This window comes from Trypanosoma cruzi, genomic scaffold, assembly GCF_000209065.1.
Source record: "Trypanosoma cruzi strain CL Brener 1047053516669 genomic scaffold, whole genome shotgun sequence".
Taxonomy (NCBI): Eukaryota; Euglenozoa; class Kinetoplastea; order Trypanosomatida; family Trypanosomatidae; genus Trypanosoma; species Trypanosoma cruzi.
The window spans coordinates 71,276-89,985 of record NW_001849373.1 but is presented as its reverse complement, the minus strand read 5'-3'; the positions used below and the strand labels follow the sequence as shown (position 1 = coordinate 89,985).

General features: G+C 48.2%; 8 protein-coding genes across 8 annotated transcripts, besides 36 other annotated features; all 8 read left to right on the top strand.

Annotated features, from left to right (window-relative positions):
- Window positions 1-63: part of a sequence feature (T-rich) that runs on past the window's edge.
- Window positions 1-7,581: part of a sequence feature (heterozygous, non-Esmeraldo-like haplotype) that runs on past the window's edge.
- Window positions 280-329: a microsatellite.
- Window positions 673-699: a microsatellite.
- Tc00.1047053508119.190 (hypothetical protein, conserved) lies at window positions 699-3,230 on the top strand (the record flags this gene model as incomplete). Its single annotated transcript, XM_811426.1, has 1 exon — window positions 699-3,230. One exon carries the CDS (start codon window positions 699-701, stop codon window positions 3,228-3,230), a length of 2,532 nt encoding a protein of 843 aa, XP_816519.1.
- Window positions 720-761: a sequence feature (AT_rich).
- Window positions 3,348-3,382: a microsatellite.
- Window positions 3,555-4,745, top strand: Tc00.1047053508119.180 (hypothetical protein, conserved; the record flags this gene model as incomplete). The annotated part of the gene is made up of 1 exon (XM_811425.1): window positions 3,555-4,745. The coding sequence occupies one exon, from the start codon at window positions 3,555-3,557 to the stop codon at window positions 4,743-4,745; it is 1,191 nt and encodes a 396-aa protein (XP_816518.1).
- Window positions 4,999-5,029: a microsatellite.
- Window positions 5,622-5,684: a sequence feature (CT-rich).
- Tc00.1047053508119.160 (hypothetical protein, conserved) lies at window positions 5,882-7,174 on the top strand (the record flags this gene model as incomplete). Its single annotated transcript, XM_811424.1, has 1 exon — window positions 5,882-7,174. The coding sequence occupies one exon, from the start codon at window positions 5,882-5,884 to the stop codon at window positions 7,172-7,174; it is 1,293 nt and encodes a 430-aa protein (XP_816517.1).
- Window positions 6,454-6,488: a microsatellite.
- Window positions 7,192-7,228: a sequence feature (T-rich).
- Window positions 7,454-7,491: a sequence feature (A-rich).
- Window positions 7,558-7,594: a sequence feature (AT_rich).
- Window positions 7,582-7,762: a sequence feature (areas merged during assembly that could not be assigned to a particular haplotype. This can correspond to areas where the two haplotypes were merged or to regions with more than two copies in the genome that were merged during assembly.).
- Window positions 7,653-7,677: a sequence feature (AT_rich).
- Window positions 7,763-7,988: a sequence feature (heterozygous, Esmeraldo-like haplotype).
- On the top strand, window positions 7,859-9,652 carry Tc00.1047053508119.150 (hypothetical protein, conserved; the record flags this gene model as incomplete). The annotated part of the gene is made up of 1 exon (XM_811423.1): window positions 7,859-9,652. The coding sequence occupies one exon, from the start codon at window positions 7,859-7,861 to the stop codon at window positions 9,650-9,652; it is 1,794 nt and encodes a 597-aa protein (XP_816516.1).
- Window positions 7,989-8,307: a sequence feature (areas merged during assembly that could not be assigned to a particular haplotype. This can correspond to areas where the two haplotypes were merged or to regions with more than two copies in the genome that were merged during assembly.).
- Window positions 8,308-18,710: part of a sequence feature (heterozygous, non-Esmeraldo-like haplotype) that runs on past the window's edge.
- Window positions 9,711-9,732: a microsatellite.
- Window positions 9,882-9,905: a microsatellite.
- Window positions 10,285-10,315: a microsatellite.
- Window positions 10,474-10,533: a sequence feature (A-rich).
- Window positions 10,545-10,793, top strand: Tc00.1047053508119.144 (ribosomal protein L38, putative; the record flags this gene model as incomplete). Its single annotated transcript, XM_811428.1, has 1 exon — window positions 10,545-10,793. The coding sequence occupies one exon, from the start codon at window positions 10,545-10,547 to the stop codon at window positions 10,791-10,793; it is 249 nt and encodes an 82-aa protein (XP_816521.1).
- Window positions 11,781-11,806: a microsatellite.
- Window positions 11,874-13,376, top strand: Tc00.1047053508119.140 (retrotransposon hot spot (RHS) protein, putative; the record flags this gene model as incomplete). The annotated part of the gene is made up of 1 exon (XM_811422.1): window positions 11,874-13,376. One exon carries the CDS (start codon window positions 11,874-11,876, stop codon window positions 13,374-13,376), a length of 1,503 nt encoding a protein of 500 aa, XP_816515.1.
- Window positions 14,396-14,424: a sequence feature (AT_rich).
- Window positions 14,676-15,812, top strand: Tc00.1047053508119.120 (GDP-mannose 4,6 dehydratase, putative; the record flags this gene model as incomplete). The annotated part of the gene is made up of 1 exon (XM_811421.1): window positions 14,676-15,812. One exon carries the CDS (start codon window positions 14,676-14,678, stop codon window positions 15,810-15,812), a length of 1,137 nt encoding a protein of 378 aa, XP_816514.1.
- Window positions 15,922-15,946: a sequence feature (AT_rich).
- Window positions 15,960-15,984: a microsatellite.
- Window positions 16,080-16,102: a microsatellite.
- Window positions 16,202-16,305: a sequence feature (A-rich).
- Window positions 16,306-16,328: a microsatellite.
- Window positions 16,518-16,542: a microsatellite.
- Window positions 16,600-16,624: a microsatellite.
- Window positions 16,727-18,124, top strand: Tc00.1047053508119.110 (kynureninase, putative; the record flags this gene model as incomplete). The annotated part of the gene is made up of 1 exon (XM_811420.1): window positions 16,727-18,124. The coding sequence occupies one exon, from the start codon at window positions 16,727-16,729 to the stop codon at window positions 18,122-18,124; it is 1,398 nt and encodes a 465-aa protein (XP_816513.1).
- Window positions 18,123-18,193: a sequence feature (T-rich).
- Window positions 18,233-18,304: a microsatellite.
- Window positions 18,360-18,401: a microsatellite.
- Window positions 18,419-18,471: a microsatellite.
- Window positions 18,500-18,531: a microsatellite.
- Window positions 18,640-18,659: a microsatellite.

Genomic DNA, 18,710 nt, shown 5'->3' with positions numbered 1-18,710 from the left:
AATAAAAAAAAAAAAAAAAAAAAAAAAGGAAAAAAGAAAAGAAAAGAGAAAATGAAAGAAGAACGAAATTTAGTTTCATTTCAATTTTGACTCATAGTTTTACGCGTGTGCGTGTGTGTGTGTGCACGCCATTATTCAACGAACGATTAATTTTGTTGTTCTGTTTGGATTCCATTCGACTTTCCCTCCCGTTCCCTGCTGGAGGCTTCTGTTGATATGTGTACACATGGAATGCCTCCTCCACACCCTCCTCCTTTGATGTCTCTCTCTCTCCCTCTCTCTTTTCTTTTCTTTTTTTTTTTTTTTCTTTTCTTTTGTGTTTTCTTCTTCTACGGCATCCCTACCACTCTTGGTGCTCCATGAATGAGCCATGCTGACAGGGACGTCTCACGCACCGTTGCGAGGAGGAGACAGGACAGGAGAGTGTTCAGGTGTTTGGGATACTTGACAAGGAACCGGACGGAGGCCCTCGTTTATTAAATGTACCTGCCCCATAAATGGGGAAAGAAATGCCACGCAAATAGCCGAGTCCACGCTGGGTTACATCTTCCATTCTGCGCGGTCAGGAAGGCGGCGGCAAGATCTCGCTCCTCTCTCTCAATTCCCTTCCCCCCCTCCCTCTCATTTTTTTTTTTTTGTGTGTGTGGAATGCTTCTGCGACCACAAGCGAGGAAGAAAAGAAAAGAAAAGAAAAGAAAATGAAGATTTCTTCAATGCCGTATTTATTTTATTTTATTCTATTTATTTATTTATATAAAAAAGGAGGGAGGACGGGAAAAAGATCAAAGATAGGGGAAAGACAATTCATGCAGCGACAAGCACGGCTTCCGCATGGTGTAAATGACGCCTCAGATGTATCGCGGATGGATCCATGGAAAGATGATCGTTGTCGCGACTTCATCGCCCTTAACACCATTCAGCGGCTGCGCTCTTACCATGCAGATACACTACTACCTGTGGAGCCGATAAATATTCCTCGGGCGAAAAATCTCCTCTTGTTGCCAAAGGCAGGACCGGATGCCAGGACATGCGATACCGAGGAAGGTTGTGCTATTGACACAGCGAGAATTTTATTCTTTGGCCCTAAATCCTTCACTTCATTGAAGTCACCAGGATGCATGACTGCCTTTCCACACGGTGGTGGCAACAGTGGTAGCCGAAGTAGTTTTTCTCATAGCGAGGAAGTGAGAAAGTCATCTTCTGCCAAAAGATTTTCACAAACTCCCTCTATGCCTTTGAACTGCTCTCCGTCAGTTGATTCGTGGCAGCAACAAGGTGAGTTAAATACGACGACTGGAGAGGGTGGTGGCACATTAGACAACGGTGGAATTAAGTCGCAAGGGACCCATCAAGAGGCATTTGATGCGGGGGCCACACCGTTAAGGCGTTCGATGAGTGATGCCGTGACAACCCCAGCCCCCCGTCCACCCGAGCCTATTACTGGAGTTGTCACCACATGTGAGGAGGGTAATGAACATATAAATGAAGGACGTAATGCTTGTCAAACTGTTTCTGGTGTTGTAAAATTTTCATGTGCCATTGTGGACGCTATCGTGGCATACTATCAGTCCCTTCTTAGCCGAGGCGTCGTGTTAGATCGGTTTAACTCCAAAGACTTAGCCTTTTCATGGTGGGTGGTTGGACGGAACATGGATGTGGCAGCTTTGCATCATTATACAGGACCAATGCGGCGTGACTCTTTGGTGATTCTTGTCCGTCATTTTTACTACGAATTACTCGTGGAGCAGCGGCCAAAGAAAAGTCTCCTGTCAGGCCCGGTTTTTGTGCAGTCCCAGGGACAAAATGAAGAGAGGAATGAGGCTGCCACTGCCTCACCGAAGCCGGAGGAAGAGACGGTGTGGACGGACTCACATGACCAAAGCGAAGATGCACAATTGCCACAGACAACGGGGAATGATGCCACGATAACAGCTGCGGGGGAAAAGGGGGACGGGGCAAAAAAGCGGCCACGTAGTCGCCTTGATCCGACTCGCACAAGTCCGCTTCCAGTTAGTAATCGTCTTTGCCGCCGACGCCGTCTGGAGGAGGGCACAAATGGTGAGAAGCCAAGCGAGGCGGAGAAATCAACGGGGGCTCCGAAGGCTATCGGAGCATCTACTGTAACGAGCAACCGAACGGCGTCGGCGTCCAAGCAGGCACAACATTCCAAGGGACAGTCGATAGTGCAGACACCCGTTGCGAAGAAAGTTACTGTACCCACGGCACAAATTGAACCAACAACACCAAAAACACCCACGGCAGCATCTTCATCGTCCGTCGCAACGGCATTAGAGTCCACCGCACAAGAGAAGTCCCACGTTGCCGCGACGCATGCTGGAGAGGACACTCCACCGGTTGAACGGCCACATCGATCTTCTCGTTCAGCGAACATCGAAGATGTTTGGCGTCCGATTCGCTTAACACGAAGGCGTCTTCCTCCCTCTGAAAATAGTACTGATTTCACCGAGGCGACCTCAACAATAGCAGAAAGGGGATCTGCTTCTGTGTCATTTCTTAACCTTATAGTAGAACGAATTAATAAACGGATGGCAAATGATTCTAACTACGCTGATCTTCTTACGGCATTTCCAACCAGGAATTCTGAGGTGGGATGCCACAATGTTCTCTCAAATACCGGGAACGATAATGCAAAGATACTTCATGGCATGCATCCGGCGTTGATGCAGCTTTTTCGTTATTATCATACATCCGCTCCCGATTTGTTTGTGCCACGCACCGGATTATACATGGGGGAGGAGGCAGGAACGACAGAGGAAGAGAAAACCAACATGGCGGAAAGAGCAGCAAAAAACAAAATTGCTTCCATCTTTGAGGAAAATGGGGAGAACGGAGAGGAACAGCAGATCTCAGTCACTAAGCGGGAGCCTTCTACGGCACAGTCTCATGATATGATTACTGCCTCGGAGACTCTTGTTAAAGTTGAGCATATAAACGAAGATGCCATTTCATCAGAGCCAAATGGGCTGAGGGACGAGAGCCACGTGGATGCAGAAGCAAAGGCACCTCTTATGCAGCTTCCCTTTTCCTTTTCGGAGCTGACTTACGCCCAGCGATGCCTGTTAACCTGGGAGGCCTCATTGCTTCTTAACCCACGACCAACACTACCGGTGAAGAGGGGATCACAAGCGACATCGGGCGCCACAAAGTGCCAAGTCAAGCCCTCTATAGCTAAGCAAAGGCACTACTATGACTACTGGGGGAACCCATAGATTTGGAAGGGCCGTCTTTATTTTTATTTTTCCCTTCTCTTCCCTTCGTATTTTTTTCCTTTTTAACTCTTCGTTCATTCCCGCCATTATCATTGTGACGGATCATTTTTTTTTTTTTCTCTCTCTCTCTCTCCCTTTTTCTCTTTCTCCCTGTCGATGTGTTTATCTACTTGTACGATTGCCTCAATATTTCATTTTGTCTGCTTTTTTTTTTTTGTAGCGGTGAGTAGGTGGCCCTATCGATCAATCGAGTGGTTGGGTGAGAAAGAGGCAAATCAAACAACAGCAACAAAAGAGAGAGGGAGGGAGGGAAATTAGTGTCTTATGTTTACATTTGCTTGGGGTTTGTACAACTCGCTCTTTTCGGATCGAACGTACAAAGTTCTTATTATTGGTCTTGAATCCTCCGGCAAGACCACGCTTCAAGAACAGATGAAGTGTATATACGCAACGAACAGTAATAATGCCTCACAGACGGGGTCGGGCGGGGGAAATTCCATCCCCACACCGGCGCCAATGAGTGTCATGAAAAACAAACGCATTCGTCCCACCGTAGGGTTAAATATGGATCGCATTACACATCGCACCATTCCGCCAAGAATTTATGTCTCTTGTAGTCGGGGAAGTTTTTCTCTGGAAAAAGATGGCGATGCTTACCATTCCGGGTCTATTCACTCTGCCTCGTCGAGCATGTCTCATGGTTCATTTACACCAGTCACAACACGACTTACGTTGTGGGATGTGGGTGGCTCAATGCAGACACTTTGGGCAAATTATTTTGCTCCTTGTCATGGTGTCATCTTTGTGGTGGATAGCACGATAGGGGCGAGTGAAGATGCCATGAGTTTTACTGCTACGGGAAATGCTTCCACCTCTGCGGTGGCTGGTGTAGCTTTTAGCGATCAAGCCGCTACCCCCTCCGTGCAGTCACATATGAGTTCCTTGGATGTAGAACGTTTGAGCTCCACTTTTTCCCCATGCAGGATGGTGACATCCATAGTTGATGCTCCATTTATCGAGTCGGAGAAGAACGACGTGGTGACGCTTCGGCTGATGGAAGAAAAACGGCGAAGCTCCCAGCGAAAGGCATACGCGCGGAATGCAGCGGTGTTGCGTGCGGTATTTAGTCATCCACACCTGACAGACGCGCCGCTGTTGATTCTCTCTAATAAGGCAGATGTCATGGGTCACTGCCCTCTTGCCGAGATGCAGGAAGCCCTTGGGCTAGTCGATTTGGCCCTTATGCACGAGTCGTATAAAAATGGTGCTACGGATGTTGAGTCCCATTGTGAGTTAAATGCTCGTGGTGCAGGTGAAGTGTTTGGGCCCACTTCCATTAGTGATCACTCTTCTAACGGTGTCGACGCTGTGGGGACAAGCGGTATTGGAAAGAAAATCATGCGTTTGGCGGAGGTGAGTGCGTTGGATGGTTCTGGAGTACGTGAGGCGATGGACTGGCTTGTTTTTCAGATGCGGGACAGCGCGCGGGTGGCAGTGGAGGATGATGGGGGATGAATGAATGGCAGGGTGTGGGAGCGTCTGCCTCTCTTTCTCTATCTATTGTTTTACGCGTGTTTGTGTGTGTGCGTGCGGTCATGGGTGTACCTTTTTGTATGTACCTCTTGTAAGGTGTTTCTCCTTTCCTCTTTTCCTTTTTTATTTTTATTGCTTCTGTGTCTTATTTTTTTTGCATGTGTGATGCACATTTTGTATTTTGTTCCGGGTGACTGTTTTCTTTTGCAAAGCGGGCTGATAGAACCTCTCTCATTGTGTGTGTTTGTGTGTGTGTGTGTGTGTGTTGGTTTGGGGAAAGCATAGTGGTCCCATTAACATTTAAGTGCCGAGAAGGGGACAGAAGCCGGAGGGAATGCTTGGGACTTGGGAACTTAGCGCAAGTGTGCTGCGGTACGCCCCGCAGGTTCTGTTGAGGCAGTTGCCTTCCTTCTTAGTTGGTGTTGTCGCTGGATATTGCACCGTCTTGTTGTTTTTTGGCCCGTTACCACTTCTTTCCGGCGTCCTGCAGCTCATTCTCACAGTGGCGATTTCCAAGGGGTTGGCAGCCACCGCACGCGTGGGGATTACGAAAGGGATTTCCCTCTTTGAGGAGCGTACGAGTAGCGGCGCAGGGAATAGGGGGCCCGTGAATAGGCATAAACGTCATACCACGGAGCGTGGTGGCGTTGGGAATGAGAGGGGGACATGCGACGCCGTGGGGGCCGTGGAGGCTGGCGGTACCGCCGAGTTGGACTGAAGGGCGTGACGGATGGATGGCGCCATTTTCCCCCAAAACATGACGCCGGCGCAGCAAAAAGAGGAGGGACAGAGGGTGTTGACAGGCACGATGCGGGTAAATCTGTATAACAGGCAATGCAAGGAATGTGGTAAAAAGTGGGGAGAGAGAAGATGGGGAGGGAGGGAAGGAAAGAGAGCGAGCGAGAGAGAAAGGAAGAGCGATGTGCTCGGGTGAGTCTTCCGCTGTTTTTTTTTTTACATGTGTGTCTGCGCATGCCATTCATGTGGGTACCATTGGGTCTATACAATTACCGCCTCTCTTTTTTGTTGCCTGTGTACGCCTTAAATTGAACCCTTTTCTTTGTGTTTTGTGCTTGTTGTGCAGCTTTTAAAGGGTATTCTTAGTAACTTCAGATATCATGCACTATTCACAGCAGCCACCCCCTTATCAAAACCAACAGAACCCGTTGACTCCTTCTTTGCCGTTGCCGCCGCACCAACAGTATCAAACGCAACCAGATGGCTTTTTCTATCAGCCCTACTCAAACGGTGTTGATGTTGGAGGAGGAGGAGGAGGTGGTGGTGGTGTCTACGTGGATCCTGCAGGCATGCCACCCAGAGTGCAGACAGGATATAACACACATATCACTAGTAGTCAGTTCTTTAATGGCGAGGAGAGCTCCCAGAGAACACTTGAATCGCAGCAGGGCTCACATTCACATGTCATGTCGATTGGTGTCGTGACGCCGACCACCTCGAGGAGGGATTCATGCACTTCACCAAAGGCCTTTGGTAGAATGTCGGCCACAAGTAGTACCAATAACAGTCCCTCCTTTGGGCATTATGCTACGAGGAAAGAATCACCTCTACCATCGGTAGCATCGAAACCCTTTTTACAACAACCAAACTCCTTTTCAGTCACGATGATGGCATCACCGGCACCCGCTTTCCATGAGAGCGCATTGCATGCACCTCAGCCTTTTAATCAATCACAACCACATCAACAACAACAACAGCAACAAAAACCGTACCAACAACCATCCTCGGCCGGAGTGCCGCCGTCACAGTCTCCACGTACCGGGTTTGTGGCATCGTTGTTAAATGTAATTTTGCCCCACGATGCATTTGCAAGTAGCGCACGGCAAGAGTCTGTTCCACTTTATCAGCAGCGATTTGGCTACCCTGAGGATGACCTCCCGTTATTGGAGGAGTTAGGTATTTTTCCCCACCAAATACGTTGTAAGGCCTTGGCGGTTCTAAACCCCTTTCGGGCCATGGCATTGGAAGCAGTAGAAGACATGGACCTTGCTGGACCCATCGTCTTTGCCATTACTCTTGCCTTTCTATTATCTTTACAAGGAAAATTGGAGTTCAGCACCATTTATGGCCATTCCGTTCTTGGGATTGTCTTTGTGAAGTTCCTTCTTTCACTGATGACGGACCACGGTGTTGCGTTGCAGTTTGTTATTAGTGCTCTGGGGTACTGTCTCATTCCAAACGTCATTTTGGCTATTTTTCAGTCATTTGCGTACTGGTTGTTTGGATACATTGGTAAAACGATGCTGCCACCGGCGCTGTTGATTGTACTCTGGTCCGCGTGGTGCGCCACAGCGATGTTTGTGAATGGACTTTCCATGGAAAAGCAGCGGTATCTTGTTCTCTACCCCATGTTTCTGTTCTACGCCGTGTTTGCGGCACTGACGATCTTTTAAAAGAGAGAGAGAGAGAGAGGAAAGAAAAAAAAAAAGGAAAAGAAGAGAAAAGAAGAATTGAACTTTCCCTTTGAAACCAACAACTGGAAGAAGAGGGGGGTGAGCAACAATTAAGCACAGTCGTATGTATGCCTTGGGAAACGCGGAATCGAGAGCAAATTGAAAAATAGGAGAGACAGTGTGTGTGTGTGTGGGAGTGGGAGTTGCAGTTTTTGTTTTTTCCTTTTTGTTGCCTGCATGCCTTGACGTTTTCCCGTGCGACGCTGCCAGTCACTCCTCTTTTCTTTTCTCTTTCCTTTTTTTTTTTTTTTTTCTTTCCATGACAGCACACACACACAGACAAAAAAAAAAAAAAAAAGGAGACACTGAGGTGAATACAACGCATAAAAAAATATATATTTATTTATATATTTATATATAGACTAGACACTGCATAGAGAGTTACAATAGACGCATATCTACAGCCAACATTGATCGGTATATAAATATTTATTTATTTATTTGTGCATAGAGACGGCTAGAAGTGTCATTATACGTCGATACATTTACAGGGGAGGGAGGGGATAGAGAGGACAGAAAACAACAACAACAACACTGCCAGGCATACAAGCGGGGACTGGGAGACATATCATTTAATAACATCCACATTGGTCAAATAGAGATTTATATCTTAAGAAAGCGATAATGGAGAAGGCACCGCTGTTGGAACGGGAACAGGAGTACAACGCCGTTCATGCATTCATTGAGGAACGATTACGGATGTCGCACTGCAGGTCACTTTTTGTATTTGGCGCCTGTGGCTGCGGTAAGACCTCAACAATTCTTCGTGCGATGCGATGTGTCTCACACCGTCCGATGGCATGTGACAAGGTAGTCGGACGGACAAGCGCGGGAGGACGCGGCAGCTGTGGAAGCGGCAGAAGTAAGAGTCACAGCAGTCACGATAACTCGCCTTCCCCAGCGATCGTGAAGCGGAAACCGGTTAAACGACGTCGCGGTGAAAATGAGAGTGAAGACGCCGTGGACACTTTGGAAGGCGCTGCGAATGGTCGAATTTCAGTTGGCGCCAGGGACGCATCACCGGAAGGCGATTTCGTTTCTTCGTCTTCCCCACTGCCGGCCGCTACACTGCGGCTGTTGGAAGCCGACCGTCGCATACAATGCCACTATGTCAACTGTGCCGATATGACGTCGCAGCAGCTGTGTGATGCCATTGCCAGCTGCTTTCGTGTGGCCCAGCCTCGTCTCGATGCGTCGTCGCGGAATTTGTTGAGTGAAATTGAAGCACTTCCACGGCATGTCACCGCATATAAGCGTCGTGGTGTGGCCGCTGAAGCGGCACGGAAACTTCTCCTGCGGGATTCCGCCGTCGAACATGTCACAGAACCCACGGCTTTGAAAAAATGCGTGTTGAAAGTACCGCTCCATGTTCTGGCGCTAGACGAGGTGGAGTACGTTCGAGCCGGTGCCCGTGGCCTGTTAACTGCACTGGCCGCGCTTTCCGTGGAGCATGCATCACAACTGGCCCTCGTCTTCATCTCCAATCAACGCGAGTTGGTACATGTCCCGTACATGCTACTGAAGGAGCTTCCTTTTGAGGCGTATAGCGCACAGACGTTGGAGCGCATCTGTGCAAGAATTGTGGCCAATGTAGATTTCACGGAGAAGGAACGGATGCAGGTGCAGTTGAGTCCGGCTTTGATAGCGTACATTGCCAAGAAAGCCGTCCACGAATACTCCGGTGATGTTCGCCAAGTGGCTTCCATGTCCCGCCGCCTTGTCCACACAGCCCAGCAAGAGGCTCGTGATGAGGCAATCAAACGAGGTGACGTGCGTAATGACGAAACCCCGCAGCGTCGCAGCGGTAGTGGCATCACACGCGCTGGCGCGGTTCCGGGCAATACGTCGCCAGCCTCTCCCGCCGCCGTCATGACACTCGCGCAGAGCCAAAAAGTATTACGTGGTACTGCTGTCGTGAGCGATCGCGTCTTTGAGTACGTTGCGGGTATGCCAGAGCAGATGCTATATGTTCTCAGCTGCCTTGTTGTCTTGGCACTCCGACAGCAGCGGGATAAAAGTCTTGCGCAGTCAAATGTGGCCGGCGTGACATCAACGACACGTCGTGTGAGGACCGATGCTGCAGCGGGTAAAACAGAGCCGGGCACATTTGCGATGCGTGAGGTCCACCGCATGTACACGGCACTTATGGGTCAGCAACGATTTCCAATGATGAATGCGGCAGGCATTGCGTCTGCGATTGATAGTTTCGCAGATCTTGGTATTATTTCTCGGCCACAGCGATGTAGAAATGAGGAACTTTTTTCTTTTAACGGCACATGGTCATTGGAGTCGATGCAGAGTGCACTTACCACCCGCGGTGAGTTACTGCGACAGGAACGCATAGAGTTTGGTTTAGATGGTTCAGAGAATCGTTTTAGTGAAGTCTTACGGGAACTGAAGAAAATTGCCGGACTGTAAAACACAACACAACTTTGCCATTGTTTTGTCAGCTGCCGATTTTCTTTATTTTTCTTATATCCATCCATCCATCCATCCATATACATGTACATGTATGTATATGGCTTCTGGTCGGCATGCATGCATATATATACATATGAGTGGGCACTTTTGTGAATAAATAAATAAAATAAATGCACATAAATAAACCGCATGACGTCAGCGGAACGTACGACGAACCGCTTGTTGCTTTTTTTTTTTTTTTTTTTTTTTTAACATGTGGGTTCACTTTCCGCTGTATTTTTGGTGGTTATGATGATCACCGACAACATAGAATTTACTTTGGATTGGAACAGCCACTTCTTTGTGGCAAATGCATTGATAATATACATCCATACATTCTGCAGACATGCATCTCAATTTACAGTGCCATTACAGAAACGATCAGTAAAAGATAGAGAAGATAAAAGGAGTGGGGAAATAAAATAAAACAGACTACTTCCCCATCGTTTTTTTTTTTTTTTTTGTTGTTTGTTGTTTGTTTGCAGACATAATAATTTTATTAATAACAATACGCAGAAATATAGACTCAAATACATACATACATGCATGCATAGAAATATCCCCCTCTTTTTTTGTGTCCTGTACATAAATATATATTTATATATTTATTTATTTATTTATGTACATGCATATTTCTTGCCACTGACTATGTATATATAATTAAATTATCTTCTTTATTTTTTCTCTGGAGAGCACAGGCAGAGTGGCCGTGTTGTATTCGTGCACCACATGCTCTCACACGCCCTACAAAAAACCCATTAATAACAACTACACATGCCTTTTTTCCTTTTTCTTCTTCTCCACTGTTTTTTTTTATTTTTTATTTTTTATTATTTTTTAAAGGAGGGAAATGCCTCGCGAAATCAAGAACCTGAAGGAGTTCCTCGCCATCTGCTCCCGCAAGGACGCCAGATGTGTGAAGGTGAAGCACAACCCTGCGCAGACAAAGTTCAAGGTGCGCTGCAGCCGCTACCTCTACACCCTCGTCGTCGCGGACAAGAAGAAGGCGGACAAGATTGAGCGGTCCATTCACCCCTCCGTGAAGAAGATTACCGTCACGGCGCGCTCCCACGCCAAAACAAACGCTGGCAGCAAGTAGGAGTTGTGGCCACATCATCGCACGGAAATTGAATGGAGTGATGCAGCCGGCAGGGCGCCCAAACTGCTTTCTTCACCTCTTCTGTAAGGACTTGCCTGTGCATGTGTGTGTGAGTGGTGTGAAATATGACGAGCTCTTTTTCGTTCCCTGTGGAGTGTGGGGGTTAATGTTTCCTGCTTCGTATTTTTATGTCTTTGTTTTTATTTCATTCTGTGAAGCCACTACTGAAAAAAGAAAAAAACGTGCCTTCACCACCCTTCGTGTGGCTTTTATTTATTCTGTTGTTGAAGGAACCCGCGTGCATTTTTCTTTGCCGTCTTTCTCTCTCTGCTGAGGGAACAACCTTTCCTCTGTCACTTCATTCATCTCCAAGGACTTGGAATTGCCGACACTTCTGTGGGAAGGACCAAAAAGTGTCGCGGGGAATGTGACGGGGCTGCATCTGTTTTTGGCAGAAAACATTTGCAGGAATAATGATGCCTGCATCCCTGCCGCACGAGGCGGTGTCAAGTTTGATTGGCAATGTGGCAACGCATTCATTCTATGTGGCTGCATCTGCCATCAGCAATGCCCGGTGATGGCGATGTGCGCTGACGGTTTTCCTCCCCCCCGGCGAGGTGACAGTAGCAACAGGGGGACTGAGAGGGAGAAGCGGTGGCCGCGTACTCGCGCACGCGGATCTGAATGACGAACGCATAAAAAGAAGGCAACGAATTCGACTGGCGTCGCGCACGTCGCACAGATTGCATCGAGAAATGCATTCCGCTTTCTTTCCTTGCGTGGGAGCCTGCCATGATGCGTCGCTGCTGTGGCGTGTACGGTTCAGGGTCTCTGTGTGGTTCTCACTGCGCTGCGTTCTCTTCCCAGTTGTTTGTGTGTCGAGGGCGATAAACCCATGCCCTCTTGCATGTGGTGTGCGTTGCACGCTGTGCCCCGCACCGTGTGGATGACGCTTTTGTTGTGATTGTCGGCCATTTCTGTGCCTATTCTCTCTCTCTCTCTTTCTCTTTCTCGTCCTTCTTCTGATTGCCTGCCGGGGCTCAGCTCCAAGTGAAACCGGCTACGAAGACAGCGGAAAGAATGTCCGGGCGTCACGGGGAAGGAAATGACGATAATGGGACGAGTCCCGCGTCTACGGTGCTGCAGGAACTTAGTCGGGCGAGAGCGAGGTGGGTGTCCCGTAGTGGCCAACCCGCTGTGCCTCGCAGAAGAGTGCGGGAAAAGCAGCGGCCATATTGGAGACTTGACAGTGAGGTGAAAGATGTGCTGCTGGAGGGAGAGTTGGAGGTCGAGCCGATAAGACTGAATGATTTTCTTCGGGGGCATATCGGCCCCAGCGCAGTTGTCGATGAAGAATACAATGTGACGATGGAAGTATTTTTAATGGAGCCCAAGGCTTACGTGCAGGATCCGCAGCTGCTTGGACAAATTCTCAATTTGACAGAGTGTCACGCGCTGCAAGAGACTTACAAGATTAGGGGAGATACGTACAGACTTTATCGCGAAGGTGTGATCTTTCTTGAACAATGGGGGAACTTTGAACGCAAGGACATGTGCACTCCTTTTGCAAGGCTAAAACTCAATGCAGCCCTTAAGGTGGCACCGAAACAAGGAAGGGCATACATGCAGAATGGATGCTACGAGTCTGTGTGCAATGCGGGGTGGCATCATGTCATGGAACTTCCCGACGGCGAGGGGACGGGAATGGAGGTGCATGAGGGAAAACCACCACAGTCATGGACGTACAAGGAAGTTGGCAACACGCTTGAAAAGGATGACAGTGTGGAGCAGTCCGGTTCAGCACATCTCAGACTGATGGTGCTCACCTCGGACTGGGCATGGCCGTACTCTTGGCTGCTAAGTAAACCGATTCGTGACTGCTATGTGAACTGTGAGGTGGATCGAGTGTGGCAGATCGTGAAGCGCGATCTAACCGAGTGGTTCGGCAATTTTGATTTGGCTCTCAATTCTTCACCCAAGCAGCGTCTCTTGATTGGGGCGCCCGGGATCGGGAAATCGATGGCTGCCGGCTCGTACCTCCTCTACCAGCTGCTGCACTACGATGTCAAGAAGCTTCAAGTGGTTGCGTACCGCATTGCGGATCGAACATTCATGTTTGACAAGGCTACCCAGAATGTGTCACATTACATTGGTGAAGAAGCGGGTTTGAGAGCTGTGGAGGAATTTTCTGGGCGTTGGATGAGGGGGTATATCATCCACAACGTGGCCGAGCCTATTCATGAACCGTCTGCTCGTTTGCTTCCCAGGGGATGGGGCATGATTGTGGTGATGCCGCCGGAGGAGAGTGCCGACAGAGGATGTAAGAAGCATTTGAGGGGCAGGCGGATCATAATGAATTGCCCACAGGAGAGTGATGTGAAGGCAATGTGCGTGTGGAAGAAGCGAGATCAGTCAGCTGAGGCGCAGGTGGAATACTGGCAGGAGGTAAGAGGCTACATGGATGGGATGGGATCCATCCTCCGCGAACTGTTCAGTGAGAGAGATACTAATGCACGCCTTTCCGCTGCGAGGGAGCCGTGGAATGGATTGCCTCATCAAATGCTCATGACTACATTGGCGTGAAAAGTGGGGAAATGCGTTACAGTGATGGTCCGTCGCACAAACCTCTGAAGTTCATTTGGGTGATGGAGCATAAATGGAACGGGATATTCCTCGACACTGCGGTCCCCACTGCGAGCGGGCGCAAAATATTGATTTGTTTGGTAACGATGACACCGCCGGCCGATGTCTTGAAGCTCTTAATGCATGGCGAGGAATGCATTTTGTGGAGGTCGCTGGATGTGTTTGGCGCGGTCGCACCCACGAATGGGGGCGCTGTGGAGTGAATCCACCCTAAGCTCAAGGAGCTGACTTCTCCGCCAGGGCGACGGGAGTCAAAGCGCACCGCGCCACAGCCGGCACGATGAGGCAGCCCAACGAGCATTTGGCGGCATATTTTAACGGTTTGGAGGATTTTGTTCACGTGTCGTGGGTGATTGCTTGTGCGCAACACACGGACAGCACGTCGATAAGCGGCTGGCGGCGGTGTGATGTTGTCGGGTGCCCGAGTGGGGGTGAGCGAGAAGGGAGGGAGGAGGCCATCGCGGTATTTCGTCACAGGAAGGCATATCGGCGCCAGGTGGGGGGCGTCGTGTACAGATTCACGTGCTGTGTGTGGGGTGGGTGAAGCGGTCTTGTGCTTTTCCCTGAGACACCCCGTGGAGATTCTCTTCTACGAGCTCTGCGGTGTGACTGGGAAGGGGACGATCGCATTGGAGGTGCTGTGCGGGGCATCGCCACGTGTTTTTTTTTTTTGTGACATCATTTCTGAGAGATTTTCTTTTTGTTTCTTTTTTGTGCCGTCATCATTGCTCTCTGTTCTCGTGGAGCGGATGGTGATGGATGCTATGTTTTATTGCCTTTTGTTTTCGAATTTATTTTTACACGACGTTCCGCTCCTGCTGCAGTTTGCTCATGGAAGCGGTTGTCGTTGAGCAGTCGACACAAGAGTGTGAAACGAGGCGTTCTGGACATGCGCCTCGCGTGTCGCTGCTGGTGTGTTGGGGAATGGGATGTGAAAGTGCGGGGGAAAGACTTGCTTGTAAAATTTTTTTTAAAAATTGTTATTATTGAATTTGTGGGTGGGGCATTCAAAATGCGTACTCCACGTGTGCCTGCTTATGTGTTTGTTTGTGTGTGTGTGTCTTCTTGTTGTATGTTCCCTTCGACCCGTTGTCTTTGCTGTCCTCGCGTGGTTGGGGTGGGCCGTGCGGACGAAACAAGAAAGCCGCCACGATCGCGCGCTTTACCCAACGGGAGGCGAGCGGCATAGCGGATCAGTTGGCTCTGGGGAGAAGAGGGGGGCGCCGTGGCTCCACATGCATGTTTCGTCGACCGGAGGATGTCGAATGTCGGAGGACGCGGCTGACGGACACCAGGCCGCTGCGTCATCTTCTCGTGACGGGGGGTCTGGGGTTTATTGGGAGCAATTTCATCAACCACTTGATGCGAACGCATTCTGGGGTGCATGTGTACAACCTTGACAAGGTGGACTACTGCAGCAGCTTTAGGTCGATTGAAAACCCCAGTGACCCCCACTACCACTTTGTCAAGGGGAATATTACCAACGCGGATCTTGTGATGTATGTACTACGTCATCATGACATTGATACCATCATTAACTTTGCGGCGCAGAGCCACGTGGACAATAGTTTTGGTAATAGTCTTTCCTTCACGTATAATAACGTCCTTGGGACGCATGTGCTTCTTGAGTGCGCCCGGACGTATGGTAGGATAGAAAAGTTTATTCATGTTAGCACAGACGAGGTGTATGGACAGGTAACGGACTCCAAGAAGGAGGAGGGGACATTAAATCCAACCAATCCATATGCGGCAACAAAGGCGGCAGTAGAGTACATTGTGAAGTCGTACCATATATCGTTTGGACTGCCTTGCATCATTACCCGTGGAAATAATGTGTATGGACCATACCAGTATCCAGAAAAGCTCATACCTCGGTTTATTATGCTTATGAATGCTGGAAAGAAACTGACTATTCAGGGCAATGGTAGCAATAAGCGCACATTTATACATGCAAGTGATGTGGCGCGGGCATTTGTTGCAATTATTAACCATGGGTTTATTGGTGATGTGTACAATATTGGATCTTGTGACGAGAAGAGTGTGCTGGATATTGCCCGTATGACCGTTAAATATGTGCGAGCGCACAAGTGTGGAGAGAGGCAGCCACTGGCGGACCCCAGCGAAGAGGAGGTCTCAAGGCATCTTGTATTTGTGAAGGACCGTGAATTTAACGACGAGCGTTATGACATTAGCGTAGAGAAGCTGCAGGAGTTGGGATGGAGACAGGAGGTGAGGTTCGAGGAGGGATATGAAGAGACGGTGGCGTGGTATCTGAAGGCATTTTCGCAGGACTTTTGGGAAAACCTGCGGTGGGATATTCCCGACGCCCACGCACCATGTATTGGTGAGCTGGAGCTCTTGCCGTCACGTCTGTGAGAGGGACGTGAAAAGGCAGTGAAGAAGAGGGAGGGGACTGTGTGTGTGTTTGTTTGAGTGTGCAGTCATCCCCTGTTGTCTGTGGCCGTCCGACTCTGCCTGCCTGTTGTTATTTATTTATTTATTATTTTTTTGTTTCAGCTGTCCTTTTTTTTTTTTTTTTCTTCTTTTTCGTTCCCCCTTCCTCCTGACTTCCGTGTACATATCGGCAGTGCGAGGGAGGATATGCAAGGAGGAGTTGGTGAGGCCGGATGGTTCAGGGAGACGGTGTGTGTGTGTGTGTGTGTGTGGACGGGTCAGTGAGTGTGGAGGGATCAAACATGGCAGGGGGAGACAAATAAATAAATATACCCACAAAAAAAGGAAACGAAAAGAGGGATTAATTTAAATTTTATTTTTTACACTTTTTTTTTTTTTTTTTGGTCTTTCTCCTCTTTCTACGTCTTTCTGTCTATATGTTTTTTTTTTCCCTCCCTCTCTCTCTCTTTTTCTTTGTGTGTGTGTGTGTGTGTATGTCCGTTTCTACAAGTGGGAGGAAACGGGGAGGAAAGGGAGCAATAGAGCAGGGAAATTAATTTCTCCGTCCTAATAGTTTACTTCAACTCCAGTACGCACTCACACAGTTAAACACAGAAGTTGATACAGTCACCCTTTGCAATACTTGTACCTAAATATATATATACACACACACACGCCTCTGTAGACATATAAATATATATATATATATATAAAGTGAAAGAAGAGGCGTGTGGGGAGAGACTTTGCGTGTGTGTGTGTGTGTGCAACGGAGAGAGAGAGAGAGAGAGGAAGAGGAGGATTTGTGTGATATCCTCACAGGACAAATTCGTTGCCAGGAGTGTACATCCCCGACAAGTGTGACAGACATTATAAAACATATTTATATTTTGTTTCTTATGCGTAATAACGCCACGGAAAAACTGCTTAGCACGGCTCGTGCGGAAGGTCTCTCCATTACGGAGAATGGCTTTGCCGAGTTTATGGATCGTACCGATCCTTTACATGAGCACCGTGAGGCCTTTCACTTTCCCAAGAGGCGAGATGGTGGGGATTACGTGTACGTCAGCGGTAACACTTTAGGACTGCAGCACAAGGACGTAGAATCAAATGTCGGTGGGGTGCTGAAGAAGTGGCGTGACCTCGGTGTGATGGGTAACTATCAACACCCAAACCCATGGGAAGAGTTGGAAAGTTTGGGTAGAAAGGAGATTGCGGCGATTGTGGGGGCACAAGAGAGTGAGGTGATCACAATGAACTCCTTTGGAGTCAACCTGCATTTGCTTCTTATGGCATTTTACAGGCCAAAAGGAAAGCGGCGGCGGATTGTGACAGGGAACCATGCTTCCCCCAGTAGCACCTACGCCATCATATCCCAGTTGGATTCACGGGGGATGAATCCAGCGGAGGATCTCATTTACGTGAGTGCCGCAAACCATGAGAGCTGGGAAAGCAGTCCAGTGAATATTCCAATAGAGCAGTTTTTATCTGTTATTGAGAAACGTGGGGATGAGATTGCGGTTATTTTGTTGAGTGCCGTTCACTTTTTAACCGGACAATTTTATGACCTTCAAGCCATCACAAAGGCGGCCCATGAAAAGGGTATTTTTGTCGGTGTAGATTGTTCCCACGCTGTGGGGAATGTCCCACTGAAATTGCATGACTGGGAAGTGGATTTTGCATGTTGGTGTAATTACAGATATCTTAACAGTGGCCCCAGTAACCTTGGTGGTGCGTTTGTGCACAGCAAGCACACTTCGGTGGAAAATGAGTTGAAGCCGTTACGTGGTTCGTGGGGCCATGATCGCCGGAACCGCGCTAGTCTACATCATAACTTTGAGCCCGCAGAAGGAGCGGCGAGTTTTCAAATTAGCAACGTCTCTGCTGTCGGCATGATGGCGATGCTGCCAAGCATCCGTCTCATGGCTGAGGTTGGGATGGGGCCACTACGTGAGAAGTCCATGTTGTTGACATCTTACATGGAGCTGTTGTTGAGTGAGTTGGTTCCACAAGGGTCAATTGAGGTCATTACACCCGTTGACCCCAATCAACGTGGGGCACAACTGTCACTTCGCATTCTGCCTAACCGACTGGCCGATGTGCACTCTTCAAAGGACGCGTATGAGTGTAACTCCGGTGAGGACAGTGACGCCGATCGTATGGAGCGGCAACTCTGCGACAAGGGCGTTATTGTGAGTCACTGCCCACCAAATGTCATTCGTCTCGCCCCTGTGCCGTTGTATAACTCCTTCATGGATGTCTTGTTGACGGTTCGGGCGATTGCGGAGTGCTTTTAAAAACAACAACAAAAAAAGGAAATAAAAAAAAGGAAAAAGAAAAAAGAAACCAAACGAAGAAAAGGGAAAGTCAGCCATCCATCATGGATTTTCCTCCTTTTATTGGAAATATTTACTTACGAACACACATACATGTATATATATATATGTACTGTACATATATACGCACATACGGACACAGCATGAGGGGGGAGGGTGTTGAAGGAAATTGATAGCATTACAACAGCCACAGCAAAAATAAATAAATAAATAAATAAATAAATAAATAAATAAATAACAATGCAAGAGAGGCAAACATATTTACGCATACATACATATATATATCCAAATAAATAAATATATATATAAAAAGGAATGAAACGAAGAAGGTGGAAAAACAAAAACAACAACAACAACAACAACAACAAATGATAATAATAAATAAGAAGAGGAAAACAAAAATTTGATGCAAACTGGAAGTGAAATAGTTTGCGGGGTGAAGATGAGGGATGAAACGGAACGCAGTTGAAGAAACGATATATATATATATATATATTTGCTCTACATTGAAGCTTGGATGCAGAGGAAGCATACGTCCATCCATACA